We start from the raw sequence: 27,759 nt of genomic DNA on the forward strand, positions 1-27,759 counted from the left end.
GGACCCCTTTTCGTCCTTCCTGCCATGCCTGGGGCACAGGGCAGGGCAGGCAGGGTGGCCGTGCCCTTTCCCAGCAGCAGGAAAGCAAACAGCAGCAGGAAGCTGGGAGCAATAAACCAGGTGAGATCTGTGCCAAGAAAGCTGGTACCTGCACAGGTGGGGTGGGGACCCTGGGGAGTTGCTGCACCCTTTGCTGTGGAGAAGCAAAGTGGAGCCATGGAGACCAATCCCAGTAAATTCATAACCTGTTTAATGACAGTTCAATTGCTTTACATGAAGGTTACAGCGTGCTCCATGTTTGTTTTCCATCACATGACACCTGGGATACAACGATGCCACAGACTTTTGTCACACAGCTCTGGGAGGACCCTGTGCCCGAGCCAGTGCCCACGGATCACACACACCGACACATCACCTCGGCTCTGCCCTCTTCTCTCTTGAGCAGCAGGTGACAGTGACAGCAACACCCTGAGACACCTGCACACACCCACCTGCACACGGATACAACTGGGAGCCCCTGCCTGGCAGCGAGGCAGAGAAGGTGGCGGTACCGGGCTGACAGCGAGCTCAGGGTGAGCAGCCTGTTCCTGCCATGCTCTGCCACCAACCGTGTGGCCACAGAACAGCCCTGGCTGGCAATCACTAACCCTGGCCTGGCAATCACCAGCCCCCTGCCAAGTGCAGTAAGAGAAGCCACCACGAGCCAACCTCCTCCCAAGGCAGACAGAAAAGTGAGGTGTAGACACAGGATGCAGTTTGGGAGAGTCCTTGGCAAGAAGGGACAATAGTGGGGGACAGAGCAATGAGGAGCTACCCCTGCTGTGCAGCTGGGAGCACTGGGCAGTGGCTGCAGTGCCCAGCTGGCACTGCCCACCCCACAGCACTGCCACTCCCTCCAGCTTCTTGAGGAAGTTCCCCCATCACAGGGGGAGAGGCAATTCCACTCCTGTGGAGTCCCAGGGCACTGGGGAACCCAAACATCACCACACTCACCATACACCCCAGCTGGGTGCCCTGCTCCAGAACGGGCTGAACCCTCCTGTGCACCCCCAGCCCAAGCACCTCCACCCTCGCAGAGGGTGCAGTAAAAGCAGTGTGTCCTGGGGGTGTGCACAGTGCTATTTAGCAGAAGGCAATCCACAACAGGAAAACCCACAGCACAGCCACCAGCCTCCCCAGCCCCCCTGAACGGCCCTTTCCCCAGGTGATGACACCCACAACACACCATCTCTTCCTGCAGGTGACCCTTTACTTCAAACCCATTCCTCACTTGAATGATCCAACTTAATTTAACACCTCCTGGGTGCTTTGGGGTGCTCCCAACCCACGGTGATGTGGAACAGTGCCCACAAGTGTAACAAACAACACAAGACAGGCCCGGGGGTGACTTCAAACCATGCCTCACATCCCATGGCCAGAGCTACACTAAAGCAGTTGCACTCAGTGTTTCAGAAACTCCATGGTAATTTCGTTTTGGTGGCAAGTGAGACTGTGAGATGACAAAGGGGCCTGTGGGCCTCGGAGCTGCCAGGGGGCTCCCAGCAGCAGCTCCTCACCAGTGACTGCCAGTGTGCGTGACACAGGCACAGCACTGCCAGGGGGCTGATCCCAGCAGCAGCTCCTCACCAGTGGCTCCCAGTGTGCGTGACACAGGCACGGGCGTGGTGGCACACGTGGTCCAGGCTGTACTGGCCTTCTCACACCTTGGCTCACCCTAAGGATACTGGTGGGACTGGGGACAGACAATCATATTCCTACCACCTGGTTTTAGGGAAAGAAGGCAGAGCAGACAAAACAACAAAGGGAAAAAAAAGCAAGGGAAAGCATTACCTATGCAATCTACAGGGAGAAGACAGGTCTATATACACAGCCAGGGAATTGCACATGGGAACAGGAAGCAACGCTGGGAGGGGGCAGGAGGCAGGCAGGGCCTGGGCAGGCACAGGCACAGGTCAGATGGAACAGGCTGTGCAGCCTGACAGCTTCTCTTAAATTAAAAGCACCACACACACACACACAGAGCATTTGTGATACACCCCATGGGCTCCAACACCAGCCAGAACTCTCGTCCCACACAACCTAAAAACCCCAAACCACACACCAAAACTCAACAGCAGGGCCCTGTGTGGGACTTGGAGATAACAAAAAAGCAACGCTGCAGCCCTGATTCAGGAGAACCTCTCTTCCAGCCAGAAGAGGCCCTGCTCACCCCAAAAATCATATCTTTAGCATTTATTTTTTTTCTCAAACACATCCCAACTGCTTTTGGCCTCATGGAGACTCCAGAGCAAGGCATCCACACAACAGCACCAAAGGAAGCTCCACATGCACAGGTGGTTGAGTGGGTTTCTTTTTTTATAAAGTCCTTGCTTCTGCTCTCTGGTAACTCCCAGGATCAGCCCAGAAGATGAAACAGCAACTGCAGAACTTCCCGAATCTGCTCCCTTAGAGGTGAAGCTTTTTCAAGTCTCCTCCAAAGTCTAGAGCCCCAAAGTGTATTTGTTCAGAGGCAGCTGTCAAGCATGCCCAAAAAAATCAAGCTGTCTTATGGAATGATCATGTCAAGTACTACAGTACCTGTCTGGGGAAAAAATGAAAAAAAGGAAAATAGGCAGTTTTCCAGTTTCTTCCTGGAATGGGGATGCCAGGCTATGAACAAAGCCCTTAGATGCCCAGCCTGGAGCTGTGCCCCTCGCACCAGCTGTACCGGAGCAGCCTGGCTGGCTCCTGCCTCCAGAGATGGCACTCTGGGACACAGAGCAGCACGCCAAACCCCTTCCCACAGCAGCAAGGACAGGCTCCTCTCTCGCAGGAGGCACACCATGGCAGGGGGCATGGCCTCGGTCCAGTCTCAATGGTCCATGTCACACGAGTCCTGCCCAGCACCATCCCGACGGCCGGAGGACGCAGGGTTAACATTGCCCTTGTACCCGTTTCCCTTAATGAAGGATGAATCCAATAACCTTTGGCAGTTCCCTCCCCTCCCCACCCCATCCCAAATACTGCCCAGCCCTGTGGGTCACAAGCACATATTTAATGAGCTGGGTCCTCCTGCAGTCCCACAGCTCTCCCTCCCCTTGGCTGGGCTCCGGAGGTCCATGCACGCCGAGGGAGTGGTCTGATCCTGGAATGTCAGGCTGTAGGTTCCCGGGGCACAGGGAGGGCGTTTATCGTATCCTGGTGAAGAGGTTGAGCACAGATACAGACTCCTGACAAGGGAACACAAAGCAGGGGGTAAATAGCTGTTACTCCACATGCTTCTGGGCTGGTTTGTTTTTAACCTGGTATCTCTAGCTCAGGGCATGACTCTAGCTCACAAATCAAAGTCCAACACCATAAATATTCCCATGGGTTTCTTCCAAACGGTTATATGTGCACAGCTGGTCAGAGTGCCATTCCCAGAGCGCTGCAGGCAGCTGTACCCCAGAGATGGCAAGAACTGGGGACCCCCAGGATCAATGCCAGCTTGCCCCAGTCCCTTTCTCCAAATCCCTCTGCCAGGGATCCAAGAAAGCTCTCAGAGCATCAGACACAATCTGCTTTTGGTGATGGCCAAGGTGTCACTGGCAGAATCCATTATCCCATTTTCATCCAAACCCCCATTTTAAGCAGTTTTGTAAAGAGGCAGGGGATAATCATGGAATCACAGAATGGTTTGGGTCTCAAGGGGCCTTTAAGTTCATCTCCTTCCACCCTCTGCCATGGCTTGCTCCCAGCCCTGTCCAGCCTGGCCTTGGACACTGCCAGGGATCCAGGGGCAGCCCCAGCTGCTCTGGGAAACTTGTGCCAGGGCCTCTCCACCCTCGTGGGGAACAATTCTTTCCCAATATGCCATCTAACCCTGTCCTCTGGCACTGGGAAGCCATTTCCCCTTGTCCTGTCCCTCCAGGTCCTGTCCCAAGTCCCTCTCCAGCTCTCCTGGAGCCCCTTTAGGCACTAGAAGGAGCTGTAAGGTCTCCCTGGAACCTTCTCTTCTTCAGCAGGACACCCCCAGCTCTCCCAGCCTGCTGTCACCCGAGGGCTCAGCTGCTCTGCTCTGCTCAGCAGCCCTGGACCAGCCTAGAGAGGGATGTTGTGTCACACCAGCCTTGGGCACAAAGGGCAACCTTTTACTTAAATCTCAGCAAAGCTGAATACTTTACTGCCCCAGCCCTTGATCTGCAGGAAGGGATCAGGGAGGAGGCAGCAGAGCAGAGCCAGTGTGGCCTGAGGTGCCCCAGGCAGCTGCCCCATGCCTGGCCTTACCTTTGTCGAGCGAGTTTTACTGAAGACGTTCCAGAAGCGTAAGGTTTCGTCTCCAGCTCCTGTGACAATGGCCTCCCCATCAGGGGACATTGCCTAAGAACAAGACAACAACCTTTAGCACCTGTCACATTTCAGAGGCTTGAAAACAAGACTTAGTTGGAATGCAGGAGAGATTTAATTGTCCTTCCTACTGGTGGTAGAAGCCAGCTACCTCCACTTCCAGGTGCCTCAGCAGCCTCAGGGGCAATTTGGGCCCTGGCACCTTATGGTGCAGCTGTGGAACCCATAGGGGGAGTGTTGTGGAAAGAATATTTGTGCTAAGAAATCCAAGCCATGTGTAACTGAGGCTGTTCCTGCCAGGATTATCAACCTGCCTGAAGGCAGGAAGATGATATGACTGGATTTTCTGGCTGTATTGGTTGCATACATTGGGATCTACCTCCCAAAACATTATCAGCATTTGTCAGCTCCACCATGAACTGCTGACACGCATGTAACAGTACAGCAGATATGAGATGGATCAGGATTACCCACAACAAATGCTTAATTCCCTGGGCAGCAGTGATCAGTGAAGAGGTGTGAGAGTCTTCTGGGAGCAAGGAGAGAAGCTTGTGTTTCATAAAATCACAGAATCCCAGAATGCTTTGGGTTGGAAGGGACCTTAAAGCACACCTCATTCTGCTCCCTCCCACTGTCCCAGGCTGCTCCAAGCCCTGTCCAGCCTGGCCTTGGGCACTGCCAGGGATCCAGGGGCAGCCACAGCTGCTCTGGGCAATCTGTGCCAGGGCCTTCCCATCCTCACAGGAAGAACTTCTTCCCAATATCCTATCTAACCCTGCCCTGTGGGAGTCTGAAGCCATTCCCCCTTGTCTGCTATTCCAGATCTTTTTCCAAAGTCCCTCTACAGCTCTCCTGGAGCCTCTGAGGCACTGGAAGGTCTCCCTGGAGCCTTCTCCAGGCTCAGAAGTTTTCTTAGAAGAAAACTCAGATGTTTCCTCAGGAGAATTTGGCAGGCTTTACTATCATTAACAAAGCCTCACATTTCCATAGCAGCAAATCCAAGTGTCCCTTGCAGGCACAGAAATGTGTCAGAGTTTTGCACTGCTCATGGGGAGCGTTCACATTCCCGCCCAGGCAGCTTATGGTGCCACTGGCACTGCTGCTTTGGGTGCCAGCTGGGCACACCTCCAGCCAGGAGAGCAGCTGGAGCCACGGCCATCACTCACCAGGTACAGGACTCGGTAAGAGTGCCCTGTGAGCTTTGCTACTTGAGTTAGCGAGGGGTATTTCCAGACGAGGATCTGGTTCTGGGAGTATCCATGGGTGCTCACCTGAAAGGGGAGAGGGGAACATGAATCATACAATCATGCAATTGTTAAGGTTAGAAAAGACCTCCAAGATCATCGAGTCCAACAGTCTACAGACTACACCACTGCTCTGGGCAGCCCATTCCAGTGCCTGACCACCATGAAGAAATTTAAACCTCCCCTGGTGCAACTTGAGGCCATTTCCTCTTGTGCTTGTTACCTGGAAGAAGAGCCTGAATTCCACCTGGCTCCACCCTCCTGTCAGAGGAAGAGAAGGTGCCCCCTGAGTCTCTTTCTTTCCAGGCTGGATCCCCATAGCTGCCCCTCAATAGCCTTGTGCTCCAATAGCCCCTTCCCCAGCTCTGTTCCCTTCTCCGGACATGCTCCAGCCCCTCACTGTCTTTCTTGTTGTGAGGGGTCCAAAACTGACCCCAGCACCTGAGGTGCCTCAGCAGTGCCCAGAACAGGGAGGCAGTCACTGCCCTGGTCCTGCTGGCCGCACCCTGGTTGGTACAAACCAGGATTCCCTTGGCCTCCTTGCCCACCTGGGCACACCTGGCTCATGCTGCCCACGCTCCCCAGCACAGGGAAGGACTCACCAGCTCATTGGCGTGTTTGGACCAGGCCAGGTTGCACACCTGGGAGCCGGTGTCGATGCACTGCAGGGGCTGCCCTGTCAGCGTGTTCCAGAAGCGGATGCAGCGGTCGGCCGTGCCTCCCCCTGAGGCCAGCAGCCCGTGCTGGTGTGGGGACCAGGCAATGGCCTTGACTGCTGCCAGGTGCTCTGTGTACTGCTGGACAGGACTCAGGCTGGAGTGATTCCAGACAAGGAGCTGGCAGAGAGAAGAGACATGATCAAACCTGTGCCTCAGTCCTTTGTCCACTACACCCACGAGGCACAGTGGGACTGACGAGGCCAGCTGGGCAACAAGCTGATTTCCCATAGCTCTGCTCAGACATGCACTGCTCCACTCTGCACTTCACAGAATCATGGAATGGCTTGGGTTGGTTCAAGCTCATTTAGTTCAAATCCCTGCCAAGGGCAGAGACACCCTTTATAGACCAGGCTGCTCTCAGCCCCATCCGACCTGGCCTTGAACACTTCCAGGGATGGGGCAGTCACACCCACCCTGACACCACACTCAGCTGAGGAGTGTCCTACCCCCAGGCCATGTGGCAGGAACAGGCCCTAAGATAAGGGAATAAATCTAAAGAAGCAGTGACACTGAAGGGGGCCTCAGACCCTGCTGTTGTCTTTCTGGCTGTATCATTCCAGAACACATCCAGAAATCTGCTCAGCTCATTAGGAGTTATTCTGAGCAGGAGGAACTCGGTCCAACCATGCTGTCACACAGGCACTGGGCACATTCCCTACCTAGCAACCCGCTCCAAAGGGCTTGGAACCTGCTTTTTTGTGACAGATGCTTCTCCCATATGGTGCTCAGTGAGCTGCAAGCCTGTGCTCCAGGTACGAGAACTCACAGAGCTCTACCTCAGCTTCCTGTGCATACAAACATTACTGCAACAAACGTGACCATACACTACCAAACAAAGCCAGGAAGGGCAGCTTAGCAGTGGCTTTGTTGAACTCAACCCCCTGAGCCAAACTAGAGATTTAATTAGCTAAATACAGAAACAAAATTAAACTTGCCTTTCTCATTTTATTAGGAAGAGAAGACTGAGTAGAAGCCTAGCATGATTTATGTTTGGTCATGGTCCAACAACCAAAACAAAAGTCCTTTTCAGAGAGGCCAAACATCCTTAAAGAATCACTGAACCATTAAGGTTGGAAAAGACCTTTAAGATCGAGTCCAACCTTTGACCTAATCCCATCATGCCCAGTAAACCATATTGCATATCCACTTGTTTTTTTAACACTTCCAGGAATGGCAACTCCCCCACTGCTCTGGGCAGCCTGTTCCAGCGCTTAACCACTCTTTCAGCAAAGAAATTTTTCCTTAAGCATAGAACCATACAATGGTTGGGATTGGAGGGGACATCAAAGCCCATCTAGTTCCATCCCCTGCAATGGGTAGGAACACCTTCAACTAGACCAGGTTGCTGCACATCCTGTCCAGCCTGGCCTTGAACACCTCCAATGATATAATAATGCCCAACCTGACAACATTTCCCCTCACCCTAGAAAGAAGGGGATGTGACATTTCCCATGACCCCCTGTGTTGTGGTGTGTTTTTAGCTTCCGGGTCCCTTTCTCAGGTGTGCCAATATTCCCTTCTCCCTTCCCCCTCGCCCCTTGCTGAGTGTGCCCTGTCAATCAGGCTAACATACCAGCAAGGCGTTGTGTGGTTGGTCGATTTCAAAGGATGCTCCTCAGGCCTGGGGGACATTGGCCCATATAGGTGTCCCTGGTCCCTTGAGACCCTGCCCCTTCACCTGGTTGGTAGCTCACCTGTCCCCTCCCCTTCCCCTGTCCCCGAGCTTAAAAGGTTAATGAGACCATGCGGCCTCGATTCTGGTGGAGCAGTTGCCCCGGTTCAGACCTCTGTAACCATGGAATAAACATCTGGACATTCAACCCTCCAGCAGAATCCTCTCCTTTTCTCTTCACCATCGCCAGAAGCTCTCTCTCCTGAGGTAAACGGAGTCCCTGACAAGCCTGGACTTGTTCAGTGCCCTGCTGCAATCCCCAGCAGCCAAGGTATCTCTGGGGTGAATTACACTACAGTGCTGCCTTTGGCCCAGCAGTGAGGGTCAGAACTGGCCCAGGCACCATCTAACTGGTAATATTGGGATTCCTATTCCAATTCCCCTGGAAGGAATGTACCTTATTATCGTTGCCTCCAGAGGCCAGGAGCTGGTGGTCCGTGGACCATTTGAGCCCACAGACCTCCTGCCTGTGTCCCTGGAGGCGGCGCTCCGACTGCAGGGGCGGCGTGCGGATGTCGCGCTGCAGGATCATCCTGTCCCGGCTCCCGGACGACAGCTGGTCCGCGTTCCACGCCAGGGCACCTGCACCAGCACAGAGCCTCAGAGGTGCCCCAGGAGCCACTGAGGCTGCAGAACACCTCTGAGGTCACCAAGTCCAGCCCTCAACTCAGCACTGTGACAGTGCTCACAGGGGCTCTTGGATGAGGGAAGAGATGAGGATCTGACTCCATGTTTCAGAAGTTGATAAAGTTTTCTTTATTTCTAAGCAGGAGCCTGCTTTGCTTATTCCTGGTCACATCTCACAGCAGACACCAGGGAGAGGGTATTCTCATGGGGGCACTGGCTTTGTGTCAAGGCTAAACCATGACATTTTTGGTTGGGACAGGGGACCTTTAAGATCGAGTCCAACCTTTGACTTAATCCCATCGTGCCCAGTAAACCATATTGCATATCCAACTTGATTTATTTTTTTATGATATATATTACATTAAAACTATACTAAAAGAATAGAAGAAAGGATTTCATCAGAAGGCTGGCTAAGAATAGAATAGCAAAGAATGAAAACAAAGGTTTGTTGCTCGGCTCTCTGTCCGAGCCAGCTGACTGTGATTGGCCATTAATTACAAACATCTAACATGGCCCAATCACAGATGCACCTGTTGCATTCCACAGCAGCAGATAATCATCGTTTGCATTTTGTTCCTGAGGCCTCCCAACTTGCCAGAAGGAAAAATCCTATGGAAAGGATTTTCCATAAAAGATATCTGTGACACACCAGCGCCACATTCACCACCAAACCATGTCCTTGAGTGTCACATCCCCATGACTTTTAAACACTTTTCAGGCATGATGACTTCACCACTGCCTGAGGCAGCCAGTTCCCATGATTTGTAACCCTTTCTGCGAAGAAATGTTCCCAATATCTAATCTTAACCTCCTCTAGCACACGTTGAGGGCACACCCTCTCATCCCTGCGAGCACAGCCCAACCCCCACCTGGCTCCACCCTCCTGTCAGGAGCTGTGCAGAGCCACAAGGTCCCCCTGAGCCTCCTCTTCTCCATATTGAGCCCCTCCAGCTCCCTCAGTTGCTTCTGGTGCTTCAGTCTCTTCCCCAGCTCTGTTCCCTTCTATGGACATGCTCCAGGCCCCTCAAAGTCTTTCTTGTTGTGAGAGATCTAAAACTGACTCCAGGATTCAATGGGGGACCTCAGCAGGGCTCAGCACAGAGGGATGGTCACTGCCCTGGTCCTGCTGGCCACATTATCAAGTCCAACCTTTCCAGTCCTGCAGCAGTTGGTAAGCAAAATGCAGCCATCAGAGCTGCCAGGGTTAAAAAAAAAACCCTAACAAACCTCAAAGCACTCCTTACAGACATCCCTCACATCCACTCTCTGGAGTCCTAAGATCAGGGCACAAATAGAGGTTCCCTGAACAAACTGACTGCAGGTATTATCAACCTCACTTCACAGTGCAGTAAAGCACAGAAACATCTTGGAATGTGCATGGATTTCCCAAATCTCGCCCCAGAGCTTAGATTCACAACATCTCTGAGCAGAAAAAAACAGCCCTCCAAAAAAGGGAACTGGAAATCTCAGTGTGAAGCTGCCAGCAGAGCTGAAACTGGAAGCCAGCAGCAGTGAAAAGATGTTGTAACCAAACCCAAAAAGCCTCAAGCAAGGAGGAAACACCTGCTGCAACACCCAACCACCATCACACCGAGATCAGAACACCAGTTATGAGATATTACTTTGAACCTGCTCAAGAGGACAACAGGGGATAAATATCAATCCTGGTACTCTGAGTTCTCTATTTCCAGCAGATGCCTGGATAACAAAGCTCCATCAGGAAGAAGTGACCCCTCAGAACCCTCTGCTTCCCCACTCCTTACCAACTCTGGCTGTGTGTCCCTCCAGCATGGAGAGCTTCTTTCCTGCAGCTGCATCCCAGATCTGTACAAAGCCCTTGTGAGTGCCAACGGCCACCAAGTTTCCCTGCACAAACAGAGAGCCAGGATCAGCACAGCCAGGAAGCACAGGCAGAAAACTGAAAGTTGAGGAGAAGACTTGACATAAATCCCACAAGATGGAAAGCATCCAGAGTTCTTCCATTTGACATGTTTTTCCCTACTGAGAGGCCCAAGCAGCCTGTCTGGAATATATTTATTGTAACATTTTATTGTCAAGAGCTGAAGAAGCAAACTGGCTCCTTCTCCCTCCCACTCCTCTTAGCAACGCCTGGAGAACCTCAAGACACAAGAGGCTGCTCTCCATCCCCTCCCTTTTAGCAGAGAAAAACCAGCTCAGGGAGCTAACTCCAGCTATGGTGACAATGCCTATGTGCCCCATGTGTCAGCTGTCCCTGGTGACAGTGTCATACTGACCCGCTCTGACCAGCCCACGGAGGTCACGGAATCGCCTTCCACAGAGAGGTCGCACAGCCGCGTCACCTTCAGAGAGAGGAACGGGGTAAGGAACGTGGCTTTGTCACACTGGCTGTCCCACAAACCACAGCTGTGCTCGGGATAGAGTGTGACAAGTGCTGAAGCCCTCACACAGCACATTCCACAGCCCTGAATGTGGAAAAACCCTGGAAAAACCCTACATCAAGGGGCAATTCAATCTGCAGACACTCATGACCATTACCTGACTCGTACAAGCACTCCACAGGTAAACACAAGTCCCAAGGCCAACGCTGAGGACGTTAAGAGAGGACCAGTCCACCAGGTTCAGGTAGAAGTCATCCTGCAGCTCTGGGGCATCCAGCACTTTGAAAGGAATCTTGGAGATTTTCCGAGTTGGTTTTCGAGGTGATCTTAGCAGCTTCTGACTGTTTACAAAAACAGATAAAAAAACAACTACAGGAATCTGCACATCACAGCAGATGGGAGGCACAGGTGCAGACACTCTTTATAGAGCACACTGAAGTTTCTATAGAAATGCAGACACAAAAAGGCTGCACAACCCTTTTTCAGTAGCAAGACTGGAAGGAATTAGGTTCTGCTCCTACAAAGGAGCTATGAAGCAGAAAGGTAAACTGATTACTGAGAGCTGACCAAGACATGCCAAACACATAGACAGGGTGGGCACCTGAAGACATTCTCAGAACTTGACTGTTTTATTTACTATCTCTCCAGATTTCCAAACCAAATTCACATTTATTTTAGAGCTTTAGGCAGAAGTCCTGAGAACCTCACTGAACCCTCTGTCCCCTCTATCCCAGCCCTTCCCTTCTTTTAGTTTGCAGAGGATCAGTGTTACCTTTTGTTGCTGACAGGAGACAGGGAATAGGGTGAGACCTCGTTGCCATCATCCGGGCTGGAGCGTTTTGTGCTGAGTGAGTACTGCATAAAGAAACACCTCGTGAGGACCCTGCTATGCCAGAGGCCTGGGGCATCACTCCCAACATGCACTGGTGCCAAGCTAATTCCAACACCCAGTTTTTCCTTTCCCATGTGCTCCAAAACCATACAAAACCCCTCAGCAACACTCCAAGTCCAAAAGCCTGATTTGGCCACTCACCACGCTGCCCAAAAGCCTGGCTCACACAGCTCTCCTGCCAGCACAAACACAGGAAGCACACTGCTTGCTGCACACTCAGGCTCCCTTTGCAGGCCACCACATTTGCTCTCAACAGTTTATCTCAGCCAAGCCCCAACACCAACTCACTGCACGAGCAGCCTGGCAGAGCCCTGTGCTCTGTTCCTGTGCGCCACACACAACCCCCACTGGTGCTAATGCAAGTAACCAACTCACAGTGAAGAGAGATTTCTTCTCTGGGGTGGATGGCTGCAGCCTCCTGTCCTCTGTCTGGGGGTCCTGCACCTTCTCAATCCCTGCTCCCAGGAGTTCATTCTTCAGCAAGGCAGAGTAGGCAAGGCCATCTGTAAACCCAAACAGGCACAGAGCAGAGAGCTCAGAGCAGGAATAGCAGGGAGTATCAGGATCATGTGTGCCTGACCTGGAGAAGGGAAGGCTCCAGGGAGACCTTAGAGCTCCTTCCAGTGCCTAAAGGAGCTCCAGGAGAGCTGGAGAGAGACTTGGGACAGGACCTGGAGGGACAGGACAAGGGGGAATTGTTTCCCACTGCCAGAGGGCAGGGATGCATGGGATATTGGGCAGGAATTGTTCCCTGGCAGGGTGGCAGGCCCTGGCACAGGTGCCCAGAGCAGCTGGGGCTGCCCCTGGATCCCTGGCAGTGCCCAAGGCCAGGCTGGGCAGGGCTTGGAGCACCTGGGACAGTGGGAGGTGTCCCTGCCATGGCAGGGGGTGGAAGGAGAGAGGCTTTAAGGTCCCTTCCAACCCAAACCAGTCTGGGATTCTACAACTTGTACTCTCACAGAGTCTCTTAATAAGCCTGGGGCCCTCATTTAGAATCAAGATTAGTAGCAAGTTTCACCTCCTTCCACTCCATCAGGAAAGTCATTTCATGACACAATAAACCAAGGCATAGACTCAGCCTCTTGCATCCAGACACCCATCAAAAGCAGTGTGCTGGTACTCACTGATGATGTGGGCATTTCCCAAAACACCAGCATGAGTTTTGGCATAAGCATGAGAGTGCCAGTATGGCCTTAACCTCCCCAGCAGTTTGCACTCAGAGCTCTGGGCACTGCCAAGCAGTAGAAGGGTGATCTCACCTTTGCCAGTGTCTGATGTAGCATCCTTTGCTTTTCTGTTTTGGCTTGGTGATTTTTCATTTTCCTGAAATGGAGAAACATGCCATCACCATAGAGAAACCTGAGGGTATATATGGTGAAATAGCAACTGCAGGGAGCATGGGGTTTGAGGCACACACTCAGTGGAACTCTGCTGGGGCAGCAGAAGAGCATGGTGCAGAAGGGAAGCAGAGCAATCATGTCAGCCAAAACAAAAGGTACCACTCCCTTGGTTCCAAGGCTGAGCTGTAGGAGAAGGGAGCAAAACTTACATTTATTCTGTGGAAGTTGATGCTCCAGTTGGCCCCAGCTCTTGAGGGAATGAATCTGTCACCATGCTTACTAGGAGAAGACATTGGAGAATTGGAAGGTGTCAAGGTTCTTCTTATCTCTGCTACCTGAATTAAAGAAAAAAAGACACTGATCTTACCCTTGTCAAGCCCCAGAGTTGGTTAGTTTGTTAGGCCTCAATTTTTTATGTTACACCTGTAGTTGTTGAGGTTATGTATGAAAAAGGTATTACTGAACTCCACAAAAACAGCTTCACCCCTTTTTGCAACCTGAACTGAGGTCATGTATTCAAAAGCTCTCTTAAAGTGAAGCTATTTGGGTATTCATAGAACAGCTGAGGAGTTCACACCTGCTCACAACCCAACAAAAGACTGTGGTTTGCTTTGAGAAGGTGCCAGGTCTTTCAAAAGCTCCAGGAAAACAGTAACAAGTGAGACAGACAACATAACAGTGAGCCTGAGCCCATGTGTACTCACACAAGGCATTGTGTTCTCGTTCTGTATGTTGATTTGCCGTAGGAGACGTCTCTCATAGTCCTGATCCATGGTGGGAATGGCTGCAGAGATCAGCCGGCTCAGGAATTTCTGTTTGTGAAGTCCAAGCAGTAACTAGTGTGCTGCAACAGACAGGAGAGAACAACAAAATGTTACACTCCTCCCTGCTGAAACAGCCTCTCCAAAGTCTCCTAAGCCTGTTCTTTAAACTTGAGACCACTTTTCCTATTCAGAGCATTGGTGCCAAACTTGTGTGACACTGAAGAATGCAGGCAGCCAGTATTTTGTGTCTGACAGGACCTCACCCCACCTGGAGCAGGGACTGCCCTGGGCCCTGCAGCAGAGTTTGGCAATCCTTCACAACAGGGGCATGAAGATTCCAGGAACCTGCAGCCTGTCCTGTCCAGGCACTGGCACCAGCTGCACAGAGAGGTGTGGCTGTCCCATTCATAACAGTGTTCAAGGCCAGGTTGGATGGGCTTGGAGCAACCTGGTGTACTGAAGGTGTTCCTGCCCATGGCAGGGGGTGGAATGAGATGGGCTTTAAGGTAATTTCCAGTGGGATTCTGTAATCCCACTGCTCAGGTCAGGGACACAGGAGCAGTGCTGGAGGTGGGATGCTTTTAGCCATGTCAGAAGTACTGCAGACTTTTAACACCACCCACTGGAGGAACACACTAGGCACACTAGGGATCTAGTAGTCCCAGTGAACATTCCATGTCTGATGTCTGCACTATCCCAAATCCTCCTCGTGGCTGGCACAAAGCTTGCTCACTCATACAGCTATACAGTCTAGAAGCAACATTAACATCATTTAAGCACATATTTTAAGCATATATTTTAGGACAGGACTGCTTCATAGCTGAGATTTGCCAGGTAAATTAACATGTGCATCAATAAAAAATTGATGAGCTGACACTTGTGTGAGAATACACAGTCACAACCCTTGCCAAGCCCCAAGGGCAGAGAGCAGCACCCCCAGGGTCCAGCCTTACCCATCACACACCTTGTGTGCCCTATCCACAGCTGACATGGGCACAAAACACCAGAGGAGACATCAAGTTGGTCTTTCAACCCAAGATAAACATATCCAAAGGCAAAGGTACACCTAACACATAAGCAAATTCCCACAACACACAGGTATCTGGAGGCTGTGCAGAACAAAAAAGGATTTTCATTCCTGTTATTGCATAAACATTTATGGCACCTGGCCAGAGTCCCAGCTGCACAAATGGAGGCGCCTCGAGATATAAACTTGTGGTAAAATCCCCGAGGCAACTGCACACAAAGCTGGGCTGGGAGGAGCTGCACAGTGCCCCACTCAGGGACAGCCCTGCACTGCCCCATTCAGGGACAGCGCTGCACAGTGACCCACTCAGAACAGCCCTGCACTGCCCCACTCAGGACAGCCCTGCACAGTGACCCACTCAGGGACAGCCCTGCACTGCCCCACGCAGGGACAGCCCTGCACAGTGACCCACTCAGGGACAGCCCTGCATTGCCCCACCCAGGGACAGCCCTGCACTGCCCCACTCACTCAGGACAGCCCTGCACTGCCCCACCCAGGGACAGCCCTGCATTGCCCCACTCAGGACAGCCCTGCACTGCTCCACTCGGGGACAGCCCTGCACTGCCCCACTCAGGGACAGCGCTGCACTGCCCCACTCAGGGACAGCCCTGCAGTGCCCCACTCAGGGACAGCCCTGCACTGCTCCCACTCAGGGACAGCGCTGCACAGTGACCCACTCAGGGACAGCCCTGCACTGCCCCACTCAGGACAGCCCTGCACTGCCCCACTCAGGGACAGCCCTGCACTGCCCCACTCAGGGACAGCCCTGCACTGCCCCACTCAGGACAGCCCTGCACTGCTCCCACTCACTCAGGACAGCCCTGCACTGCCCCACTCACTCAGGGACAGCCCTGCACTGCCCCACTCTCTCAGGACAGCCCTGCACTGCCCCACTCAGGACAGCCCTGCACTGCCCCACCCAGGGACAGCCCTGCACTGTCCCACTCAGGACAGCCCTGCACTGCCCCACTCACTCAGGCACAGCCCTGCACTGCTCCCACTCAGGACAGCCCTGCACTGCTCCCACTCACTCAGGACAGCCCTGCACTGCCCCACTCAGGGACAGCCCTGCACTGCTCCCACTCAGGACAGCCCTGCACTGCCCCACTCAGGGACAGCCCTGCACTGCTCCCACTCAGGACAGCCCTGCACTGCCCCACTCACTCGGCACAGCCCTGCACTGCTCCCACTCAGGACAGCCCTGCACTGCCCCACTCAGGGACAGCCCTGCACTGCTCCCACTCAGGACAGCCCTGCACTGCCCCACTCAGGGACAGCCCTGCACTGCTCCCACTCAGGGACAGCCCTGCACTGCCCCACTCAGGGACAGCCCTGCACTGCCCCACTCAGGGACAGCCCTGCACTGCCCCACTCAGGGACAGCCCTGCACTGCCCCCACTCAGGGACAGCCCTGCACTGCCCCACTCTCTCAGGACAGCCCTGCATTGCCCCACTCAGGACAGCCCTGCACTGCCCCACCCAGGGACAGCCCTGCACTGTCCCACTCAGGACAGCCCTGCACTGCCCCACTCACTCAGGGACAGCCCTGCACTGCCCCACTCAGGACAGCCCTGCACTGCTCCCACTCAGGGACAGCCCTGCACTGCTCCACTCAGGACAGCCCTGAACTGCCCCATTCAGGGACAGCCCTGCACTGCTCCCACTCAGGGACAGCCCTGAACTGCCCCACTCAGGGACAGCCCTGCACTGCTCCCACTCAGGACAGCCCTGCACTGCCCCACTCACTCAGGCACAGCCCTGCACTGCTCCCACTCAGGACAGCCCTGCACTGCCCCACTCAGGGACAGCCCTGCACTGCTCCACTCAGGACAGCCCTGCACTGCCCCATTCAGGGACAGCCCTGCACTGCTCCCACTCAGGGACAGCCCTGCACTGCCCCACTCAGGGACAGCCCTGCACTGCCCCACTCAGGACAGCCCTGCACTGCTCCCACTCAGGACAGCCCTGCACTGCCCCATTCAGGGACAGCCCTGCACAGTGACCCACTCAGGACAGCCCTGCACTGCCCCACTCACTCAGGACAGCCCTGCACTGCTCCCACTCAGGACAGCCCTGCACTGCCCCACTCAGGGACAGCCCTGCACTGCACCACTCAGGACAGCCCTGCACTGCTCCACTCAGGACAGCCCTGCACTGCTCCCACTCAGGACAGCCCTGCACTGCCCCACTCACTCAGGACAGCCCTGTACAGTGCCCCACTCAGGACAGCCCTGCACAGTGACCCACTCAGGGACAGCCCTGCACTGCCCCACTCAGGACAGCCCTGCACTGCTCCCACTCAGGGACAGCCCTGCACTGCCCCACTCAGGGACAGCCCTGCACTGCCCCACTCAGGACAGCCCTGCACTGCCCCACTCAGGGACAGCCCTGCACTGCCCCACTCAGGACTGCCCCACTCCCCAGGTGCCACAGACCTGCCCAGGGCTTATCAGTTAAACACTGGGGTGAGTCACCAAGCTGCCAGGGGTGCAGCAGTACACGCTGCAGTTCAGGTAAATGTGATGAACTTTTACAATACTCTGTGAAATAAGCTTGAAAACAAGGCAAAGCACACAAACTCCACACTGCAGAGCTGATGGCCCTGCACCTCAAAGTTACAGGAAATGGGGTGATATCAAGGTGGTGACCACTGGGGTTCCACAGGGCTCCACCTTAGGGCCAGCTCTCTCAAATATCTTTGTAGGTGACTTGGGGGCAGGACTGGAAGGTCCTGAGTGGGTTTGCTCGGGAGGAAGTGCTGACATTCTCAAGGGCAGAGAGGCCACACAGAGAGACCCTGACAAATGTGAGGAGTGGGCAACCCCCAGCCGTGTGGTGTTTAACAGGGCAAGTGTTGGATCCAGCCCAGGGAAGGGGCAGCCCTGGGTGCAGGGACAGACTGGGGATGAGAGGCTGGAGAGCGGCGCCCTGGGAAGGGCCCTGGGGGTCCTGGTCAGTGCAAGTTGGATCTGAGTCCCTGCTGGGTCCTGGCAGCCCCAAGGGCCACCCTGTGCTGGGGGCACCAGGCCCAGGGAGGGATTGTCCCACTCTGCTCTGCCCTGGGGCAGCCTCAGCTCCAGTGCTGGGGGCACTTTGGGCACCACGGGATCAGAAGGACCCAGAGCTGTTGGAGAGTGCCCAGAGGAGGGACACGGAGCTGGGGAAGGGCTGAGGAGCAGCTGAGGGCACTTGGCTGGTTCAGCTGCAGCCCAGGAGACTGAGGGGAGGCTCCTCGGGGGCTGCAGCTCCTCCCCAGGGCAGGCACAGGGGCAGGGGCTGAGCTCTGCTCTGGCACAGGGACAGGAGCCCAGCAAGGGCTGTAGCTGTGCCAGGCCTTGGCATGGAGCTCAGGGCAAGGTTCTGCCCCCCGAGGCTGCTGGGCACTGCCCAGGCTGCCCAGGGAATGGTGCCAAGGCTGCCAGAGCTGCAGGAGCTCCCAGGGGTGCTCAGGGTGGGGGTGTTGGGGTGGCTGGGCAGGGACAGGGCTGGATCAATGATCCCTGAGGGTCCCTCCCAGCTCAGGAGATCCTGTGGTTCTTTGAGCTATGCCATTTTTCAGTACCAAAACTTGGACTTTTCACAAATGCTAAAATGCTTTTCTTCCTTAACATTAAGCATGCCAACACTTTTACAGGAGCATCCCTGAAATAGACAGTGCCAAGCTGGTTCTGATCACACCTGCTTACCTCTACCACCTCCTCCCCCAAGCTTTTCTCTTTTTTAATTTAACACATTACTCCCATATGTTCTTTCAGCGTCAAAACTGGAGAAAGCTCCCAAATTTAACAGAGCTCAGCTTCCACCAAGCGAAGCAGAGTCAGAGACGACATAATTGCAGTGAAAAGTTAGAAAAGTCTGTGATGCTATTAATAAAGCAGATTTAGAAAATAAAAATTAGTGCATGCCATATCAAACACTGTCCCTCGTTATGAAGTTTACTTACCACCACCCTCACCGACCCACAAGCTACCAAATGTGTGTCTCAAATGAAACAGTTCAACAAAATGCCCCCTCCCCCCTTTTCTTTTTTTGGGGTGTTGTTGTTTTAACACCATGAGTAAGAGAGCTCAGCCTGCAGAACCCACACGAGGAGCGTGATCAGCCAGGGAACACCACACATTTGAAGTGTCCTCTCAAAATGGCTCAGCACAGCATTCGTGAGATCCAGATCCAGTTACACAGCAAAGAGACATTTTAAATTCTGCATCTGAAACACATTTGACTATCAAGCTTTCCAGTTCCCATCTGCCCAAATTTCACCTACAACTTTCACTGAGAAACACAGCACAGATTGTTCAACAGAGAGACTGCAGAGGCAGAACACAGCAGTGAAGGTTCAGCACCTGAACAGTGAGATGTTTTTACCCTAAAACCTGTGCCACTAACAAGGCCAGGGAGCAAGCAGCACCTCTGGTTTGTGGGATGCTCTTGCTGTCTCTAAATCTGTCCGTGGGAAGTGAGTCCATTTCCCCCACATCAGGTACAAAAGGCTTTGCCAGAAGGACTTGGGGTGAGAGCTGCTGGGCATGAGCTGGTGTGTGCCCAGGCGGGCACGGAGCCAATGATCCATGGCTGGTATGAGGCACAGTGTGGCCAGCAGGAGCAGGGCAGTGACCATCCCGTGTGCTGGGCACTGCTGAGGCCCCACTCACACCCTGGGGACAGTTCTGAGCCTCTCACAAGAGGGATGGAGCATGTCTGGAGAAGAATGGAGCTGGGGAAGGCGCTGCAGCACCAGGAACAGCTGAAGGGAAGCTCAGCCTGGAGAAAAAGGAGGTTCAGGGGAGACCTTCCTGCTCTCCACAACTCCCTGAGAGCAGCCAGGTGGGGTCAGGCGCTGCTCCCAGGGAACAAGGGACAGGACAGCAGGGAACAGCCTCAAGCTGTGCTAGGGGAGGTTTAGGTGGGGCATCAGGAGGAATTTCTTCATGGAAAGCATGATCCAACACGGGCACAGGCTGCCAGGGCAGTGGTGGAATCCCCACCCCTGCAGGGACTCAACAGCTGTGTGCATGTGGCACTTGGGGACCCGGCTTAGGGGTGGCCTTGGCAGTGCTGAGGGGATGCTTGAGTTATGTTAGAGGCCTTTTCCAAACTGAATGATTCTGCAAGCCAATGATATGTGGGTTTGAAGTTCCCTTTAAGTTGAAGAAATAAAAGATCTTGAGGAGCTACATGTGTTACATATTCTTCAGACACCATTTTGTCACTAATTCTGCAGTTTATGCTTGGAGAAGAAAGGTGGGATTTGGTGGAAGGGTTTGGATTCCGTGACAAGAATCTGTATTCTGACTTTATGTTTGTCATGCACCTTCTGTCCTGTCTCTGAATTGGCTGCATTCTCTCACAGCTCATTACCTTCAGAACAACACTTACAGGCAGAGTTACAGTGCTGAACAAGTGCCTTTTGTTCTTTTTATTGACCCAACCTTCATGCATTCAAACACAAAAGTGTTTTTTCTTGGTATGGCATGTTTTTAATAAGCCAGCATGCAGAACACCAGGCCTGGCAGGGAAACAAGGGCAGTAATTTTGCAAAATTATTTCTGTGGTTTGAGGCAGGCTGCACCTGCTTGGATTCTCCAGCACACACTGAGGGAGGTGTAAGAGATGCAGGTTGGTTCTGTCAATTCAGACTGGTTCTGTCAATTCAGACATGCTCTGCTCAAGCAGTTCAAGAGCTGGATGATTCCTGACCCTTTTTTATTCCAGAAATTGTTCGTCTGCCTTCTCTTCTGGAAGGTATTTGGGTGGGTAAGTGTTTAACACAAGAAGGGCTGATGAAAGTGAGAGACTTGGAATACCAAAGACAGGATGTAAATGTAGATGTAAAACTGAATATATTTCCTAATTTACACAGGGCCAAAGAGGAGGGGTAAAGGATGCCTTGGTAACTTAAATACCATCAATGTTATGTTGATGCTTTATTTTGAACCATCTCAAGTCTGAAAAAGGTTGCCTGGAGCTTTTCTTACTAGTAAGTCCTAAATAGACCCCAAATTTATAGTCAGCAGGTGCCTACCCACACCCAGAGATGCTGCCTGCTCTTTGGGCCTGTATTAAATGGCAGAGGTTTTAAGGTAAAAACACATCACTACTCAGGGGCTGGATGTTTCCAAGCTCTCTGGAACAGCCCCATCATTTGCTAAGGACAAAACTACACAAGTACTTAGTCCTCCGAGTTATGACCAGCAGGCTCAAAATCAAACCTGGATGTCCTGCTTCCCCAAATCCAAAATATTCATCTTCATTTGATTTGACTAAACCAAATCACAGTACTTGCAAATCAGTAAGGCAAAGCCCTCAGCTGGCAGCAGAAGTGGCAGTTCCTCTATCCCTGGCAGCCTCCTCATGCCAGCTCCAGGATCTGACCACGTCACACAAAAAACCTAACTTGGCCCCAAAGGGTTGATGGGTCTGGCTGGTTTAGAAGGCATCTCCTCCTCCTCAGCCTGGAGTACTGCACACTATTACCAGTTATAGATCCCTTTACAGGCTTTCGAACAAGCAGTAAGGGAAAAGAGTTAAAAAATACCACCACCAACAAAAGCCAGGCCATAGGTTTAAGCTGTGTAACAATCAAGACTATCAGGAATGCATTCATGCCAAGGCTTCACAGGACAGCCTCAGGGAATGAGCAAAATAAAAATACTCTGTGCTTGGCCAAGCTCAGGCAGAGCTTGTCCACATTTAACCCACAGGAACATTACACCAACAAAGCACACCTTTGCAGGAACTGGCCTCCTTCCAAATCAGCAACAGCACCAAAAGTTAAAGTTGTGTGTTTTACCAATATTTAGCTTTTTAAAGTTACAAGGATATAATTTGTTACCCAGAAATTTACCAGGGTAAAGTGTGAGAAGCATTTATTTAATCAGCCATTTACCCCCATGCAATGGGAGCAGCTACAGCTTTATTTCAAAACAAACTACAACTTTTACTGCCTTGCCCTCATCAAAGAAGCACATTCACAGCTTTGTATGACAGAGATCACACTAATGACAAGTAAAAATTACTCAGTGTTATGGTATCAGATGGGATCTTCACCATTAGCTCTCACACTCCTGAAGATGCAACACTCCACCAAAATCCAGGATGCTGGACCATGGCAAGAGCCATCACACCACAGCAGCATTCTTCAGAGCATAGGATGTAGATGACTGCTCTTCACTGAAGATCCTGCAAAATTCCACGTTTTTCTGCCTTTCCAAAGCATCTTGCTGAGCACCTCCTGCCCTGGGCACTCAAACACCTTTATGCACTCACTGCCCTCAGCCTTACAGTGCCCCTGCTCCAGAAGCACCAACCCTTAGTGACCAGCAACACACACAAACTGAACTGCAGCTTCATTTGAAAGCAGAGGGTTCAAGGGCAGAGCCAGAACACTGACTGCATCTCCTGCCTGCACTCAGGCACCCAGTCTGGAACAGAAGTACAGAAGCTGGAGATGTAAGTGAAATGCACAGTGATCCGTGCCTCCCTTCACTTCCCACGGCAGAAAACATCTCTCCTTCCTCACAGAAAATATTCCCCCTTCCTCACAGGCACAGGCCCAACCTGCAATCCAGATCAGAGGTGACAAACATTTGACCTTCTGTACCTCCACCTGCACTCACAGACAAGCTTCAAGGCTTCCCATGGCCCTCCATGACAACTTCAGAAGCTCAGGTAAAGCTTCACCTCCACCATCCCAAAGTGATGCACAATCCCACCACAATGACAGAGAAACTCTGACTAGCACACCACAAAAATTTAGGGCACTCTGCTGGCCGAGGATGCAGGAAGCCTGCAGGAGCCAAGGATGCAATGCTCATGACACAGAGCTCTGCCTGTGGCCTGGACTGTCACGAGCCAGCAGAAACTCGGGGTTGTAAGACCTTCAGGAAACAGCAAAATCTGTCTTTGGAAGGGCCTTTAGCAAAGATAAACACTGGCAGCACTAATCACAGAATCCCAGAATGGTTTGGGCTTGAAGGCACCTTAAATTTCATCTTCTTTCACCCCCTGCCATGGCAGGGACACCTCCCACTGTCCCAGGCTGCTCCCAGCCCTGCCCAGCCTGGCCTTGGGCACTGCCAGGGATCCAGGGGCAGCCCCAGCTGCTCTGGGCACCTGTGCCAGGGCCTGCCCACCCTCACAAGGAACAATTTCTTCCTAATGTCTAATAAATCTTCTCAATGCACCATTACAAACCCAAGAGGTTTTCACCAGGATTTTTGTATACACAACAGTTGCTCTTAAATGCAAGTGCTCCTCGAAGAGGCCACTCCAGAAAGCCCACCAGGAACATGACTCTTGCTGCTCCTCACCCAGATGATGCTCAGGTATCACCATTGCTTTCAGCACAGATATTTTTTTCTAAATCCCTTTTTTTTCCACAGCTAAAGGAAAATTAAAAAGTGAAGATGATAGTCAAGTCTATACTCCACAGACCAGGCTATTTTCAACCTTTCAACTAAAACACAAATACAAGTGATGGCAACTACAGTAATCAGCAGCTGCCCCACCAGTGCAGCCATACAGCAGCCAGGCCCCTCACTGAGGGGTTCCAAATTTGCCCCAGCCAGTTTTTAATAAGTCAGGAGAATTATAGGGTTGCTATTTTACCTTCATAAATGACGTTTTCATTCAATACACATCCCACTGCAGCTTACCATTGTCTCTTGGCAGCGCAGAGCTCATCCAAGCAGACATGACAACCACGCACTCAGCAGGGGATTTCTCAGAAAATCACCACTATTAAGCCTCTTTTTTATTGCTTGCAGGTGGTGATTATTTCACCTTTTCACCATGATGCTCTGTAAATAAGAGGGACACACTTGTTCCCAGGGAATACAAAATACAGCACGAAGCCCTCAGCAGCACAGGAAGCCTTGCTCTGGGAAACAAAGCACAACACACGGGGTCACTTCGATGGCACCTCTTGCCCGTGGGCCAAAAGGCCCCTAATTAACAGGAAGTCTCCTTAAAGAGCTTTATCTGCTACAAAAGCAAAACAAACAGGAGGCAGCAGCAGGAACACTCCTGTTTTAGACGCAGTAATTGGCCAAGGCACCTGGTGAAGCAGCACCTGCAGCCCTGGCTGTGCTGGCTGGGGATGCTGCAGGGGCTGGGGTGAAGAGCAGGCTCAGCTCCAGCAGGTCTGGCCTGAGAAACACCAAGTGCTGAGCGAGTTCTGCTGCTCCCATGTGCCAATGGAAGAGGCTCCTGCTGGTCCCCCTGTGCTGAGGCAGCACAGCCCAGAGCCCCATCCCTTCTGCAGGGGCTGGGGGCTCATTCCCTGCACTGGGGAAAGGGCTGGGTGTGATTTCCCCAAGGTACTTCTTGCCAAGGAAAGGACATGTATAAATCTTACAATGTTCTGCTTTGAGATTTCATGTCAGTCCAGGACATAGGCAGTGCCATGAGGCAGGGCCCGATCAAACCCCACAGCTGTCTCCACACTGCCTGGCCCCCAGAACTCCCCTTGGATACAGGAGCTGAGCTCTGGTAGTTGCTGGCCTCCAGAGGGCCAGTTAAAGCCACAGCACTTCTGCTCCCACCTCACCTGGAGGCAGTTTTCCCCACACAAACATGTTTTGTACAAGTCACTGGACAGACAGGAGAAACAAAGGTTCTGCTTTCAACCAGTATATAATGACACCTATTTTGGTAATCACCTAGAAGACATTGACTTATTTAATTATTCTGTGTAGATTCAAAGAATCATTTAGGCTGGAAAAGCCCATCTAAGACCAGAGCCCAACTCCACCACTAACCATGGCCCAGGTGCCAGATCCACATGTCTGGTAAATCCCTGCAGGAATGGGGACTCCAGCATTGCCCTGCATATCCCAGAGTTACAGGGAATCACAGGGTGGGACAGGTTGGAAGGAACACAGAGATCATCTGGTCCCACCTCCCTGCTTAAACAGGGTCATCCCTGAACACATGGCACAGGATTGTGTCCAGACACTTCTGGAATATCTCCAGTGAGGGAGACTGCACTCCTTCCCTGGCAGCCTGTTCCAGTGCTCAGTCACTGCACAGGGAAGTTCTTCCTCAAATTCAGGTGGAATTTCCTGGCTATCAGTTCCTGCCCCTTCCTCTTGTGCCATTGCTGGGCCCCACGGAGCAGAGCCTGCTCTCTGCCCTGAGCCCTCCCTGCAGGCACTGAGAGAGGATGAGGGCTGAGGTCCCCCTCAAGGCTGAACAGACACAGCTCACTGAGCCTTTCCTGAAGAGAGAGATGCCCCAGTCCCTTCAGCATCTCTGCAGCATTCACTGGAGGAACTCCACATCCCTCGTGTCCAGAACTGGACACAGCACTCCAGATTTGCCTCAGCAGGATCAGCTCCCTGGCACTGCCCTTCCCAGTGCACAGCAGCATCTCCCTGGCCCTGGCACACATGGCTGCCCAGGAACAGCCTGCAGTTCACAGCACACCCAGGGCTCTCTGCAGCTGCCCCAGCAGCTCAGCCCCAGCTGCACTGGGGTCACTCCTCCCCCGGTGAGGATCCTACACCTGCCCTTGCTGAAGTTCTGACAGCTCCTTCCTGCCCTGCCCTCCAGCCTGTCCAGGCCCCTCTGCAGGGCTGCACAGCTTGGGGGGACTGGCCACTGCTCCTGCTCTGTCAGCAGCTCAGGAGGCACCAACCCCTTCATCCAACCACTGATGGACGAGTTAAACAACACTGGGCACAGGACTGAACCTGGGGGCTGATAAAAAGGAAGTGGGGATGGACAGAGTGAAGTACTTGGATCTTAGGGAAGTTTTTAAATAAATTTTTACATGTCAGTCACTCCAGACTCACTTATGAGCAGAAAAAAGGACAAGAAAAGGCTACAGAGTCTGCATTTTATAACAACTTACAGAACCTTCACGGCTTTTTGTTTGCTTCAGTTTAGTAGTTTCTATTCTCTGTCTAAGCACATTTTTGATATGGCTACTGACTTTAATAACATTCAGTTTTCCTTCAAAAAATCCACAGAAGACTGTTGTCCAATTATCTTGTACTTCCCAGTGGGTAAAGACAGCCGAAAGCAGCAGTTTTATAGATACATGCTCTGGTAAGGCTTCCAGTAAAGGAGAAGTCAGTGCTCCATAAGCAAAGATTAAAAATTCCCCAGCAGCCCTGTCCACAGAGCTTCACTGAAAGGTCAGGCATCCAAACCTCTGCTTCATCAGAACACCTAAAGTACTAAAGGTGCAACGGTGCCCTGGACAAACTACAAACATAAACCACAGAATTTACAAAACATCACAGCCTCAGTCAACAGCCCCACAAAACTCTGCTTCTGTATTATAATAATACAACCAAAATCAGACTAACATGAGATTACAGAATCCCACAATGGTTTGGGCTTGAAGGCACCTTAAACCTCATCTCATTCCATCCCTGCCATGGCAGGGACACCTCCCACTGTCCCAGGCTGCTCCCAGCCCTGCCCAGCCTGGCCTTGGGCACTGCCAGGGATCCAGGGGCAGCCACAGCTGCTCTGGGCACCCTGTGCCAGGGCCTGCCCACCCTGCCAGGGAACAATTCCTGCCCAATTTCCCATCTAACCCTGCCTTCTGTAAGTGGGAAGCCATTCCCTCTTCTCCTGTCCCTCCAGGCTCTTGTACAGAGTCTCTCCATCTTTTTTGTCGGCTCCTTCAGGTTCTAGAAGTCTGCAGTGAGGCTTTGTTGCACACAGCACAACTGCTCTCTGAGGAACATTCAGCACAAAATACTGGGGTGTTATCATTAAATACATGCAGGACGAATCAGCACCTCACAAGAATATGAGCACAAAGCCTTCAAGAGAGCTACAAATCAAGAGAAAACAATCCTCCATGCCATGAACCAACACCTTCCCGAGGTGACGCCAATGTGACCTGACAAAACCTCCCTGCCCCAGCAGAACCTTCTCACCACCTGAGGACCCTCAGCTCAGGCTGATCCTGCACACAAATCCCACGTGCAAAATGTCACCAACAGGTTACAAACACCCTGATGAAACCCACAGCGATAACGAGCTCCCCCAGACCCCAGAGCCATCGGGTGGGCAGGGGCACATCCACCGAGCTGTAGTAAACAACAGACTGCTGGCCGAAGTTTCTGCTGCTGCTTGGCAGCTCCACGCCACTGAAATCTCTGTTACCGTTTGTGTTATCAACTTGATCAAGAACCCAGAGTTAGTCCAGGCTCCGTTTTTTGCGTCTTTCCCCAGCGGGCGAGGACACACGGACGGAGCGAAGGGCTCACACCGCGAGCTCCCAGGTGCTTTGCACAGCCCGGCCCCGGCTGCAGGTGCGGGATGCCCGTTACCAAACACACCGGAGCGTTGGGGCTCACCGGCCCCGCTGTGACGGGGCACAGCCCGCCTGGGCCCGCAGGAACCGGCACGGACCGGGCCCATCCCCGGCCGCAACGGGCGGGGAGGGAGAAGCGGGGCTGCTCGGTCACCGGCTGCCAAGGGACAGAAGGAAGGAGAAAGGGACTAAAGGAGGCAAGGCAGCCCCAGCCCCGCCCGGCCTGGCACGGCCCGGCCCCTCCGCACAGCCCGGCCCGGCCCACAGGCCCGAGCCACCGGGGGAAAGTGCGGCGCCCAAGCCTGCCGCAGGCCCCCCGCCTCGCCGTGCCGTGCCATGCTCCGCACCGTGCCCCGGGCGCTGTCCCGGCCGTACCTGCTCCGGTGCCGGTGCCACCAGCCGGCCCGGCCCGGCCCAGCTCCGCCTCCTCCGTCAGCACCCGCCGGCCCCGCCGCTGCACAACATGGCGGCCGCCCCCGCCCCCGCGCGGGGCACGACGGGAGCGCGCCCCGCCCGCCGCTTCGAACACACACAG

At 53.0% G+C, this 27,759-nt stretch overlaps 1 protein-coding gene across 1 annotated transcript; it reads right to left on the reverse strand.

Moving 5' to 3' along the window:
• Window positions 1-227: 227 nt before the first annotated feature.
• On the reverse strand, window positions 228-27,737 carry FZR1 (fizzy and cell division cycle 20 related 1). The gene is made up of 14 exons (XM_064734262.1): window positions 27,600-27,737; window positions 13,864-14,003; window positions 13,369-13,494; window positions 13,079-13,142; window positions 12,195-12,322; window positions 11,700-11,782; window positions 11,085-11,268; window positions 10,823-10,888; window positions 10,331-10,433; window positions 8,338-8,522; window positions 6,152-6,385; window positions 5,472-5,576; window positions 4,246-4,338; window positions 228-3,209 (listed from the first exon to the last, which is right to left on the reverse strand). Exons 2-14 carry the CDS (start codon window positions 13,930-13,932, stop codon window positions 3,168-3,170), a joined length of 1,482 nt encoding a protein of 493 aa, XP_064590332.1. The 5' UTR covers window positions 13,933-14,003; window positions 27,600-27,737; the 3' UTR covers window positions 228-3,167.
• Between the last annotated feature and the right edge of the window lie 22 nt (window positions 27,738-27,759).

Source organism: Zonotrichia leucophrys, chromosome 28, assembly GCF_028769735.1.
Source record: "Zonotrichia leucophrys gambelii isolate GWCS_2022_RI chromosome 28, RI_Zleu_2.0, whole genome shotgun sequence".
NCBI lineage: Eukaryota > Metazoa > Chordata > Aves > Passeriformes > Passerellidae > Zonotrichia > Zonotrichia leucophrys.

What these genes read in the sequence shown, in the direction of transcription:
- FZR1 (XM_064734262.1), bottom strand. Translation starts at nt 13,932, where the DNA reads ATGGATCAGGACTATGAGAGACGTCTCCTACGGCAAATCAACATACAG. An exon ending in AGAAGAAATCTCTCTTCACT is followed by an intron (nt 11,783 to 12,194) that starts GTGAGTTGGTTA and finishes TTCTTTATGCAG; the next exon opens with TACTCACTCAGCACAAAACG. An exon ending in CTTACCGAGTCCTGTACCTG is followed by an intron (nt 4,339 to 5,471) that starts GTGAGTGATGGC and finishes TCTTGTTCTTAG; the next exon opens with GCAATGTCCCCTGATGGGGA.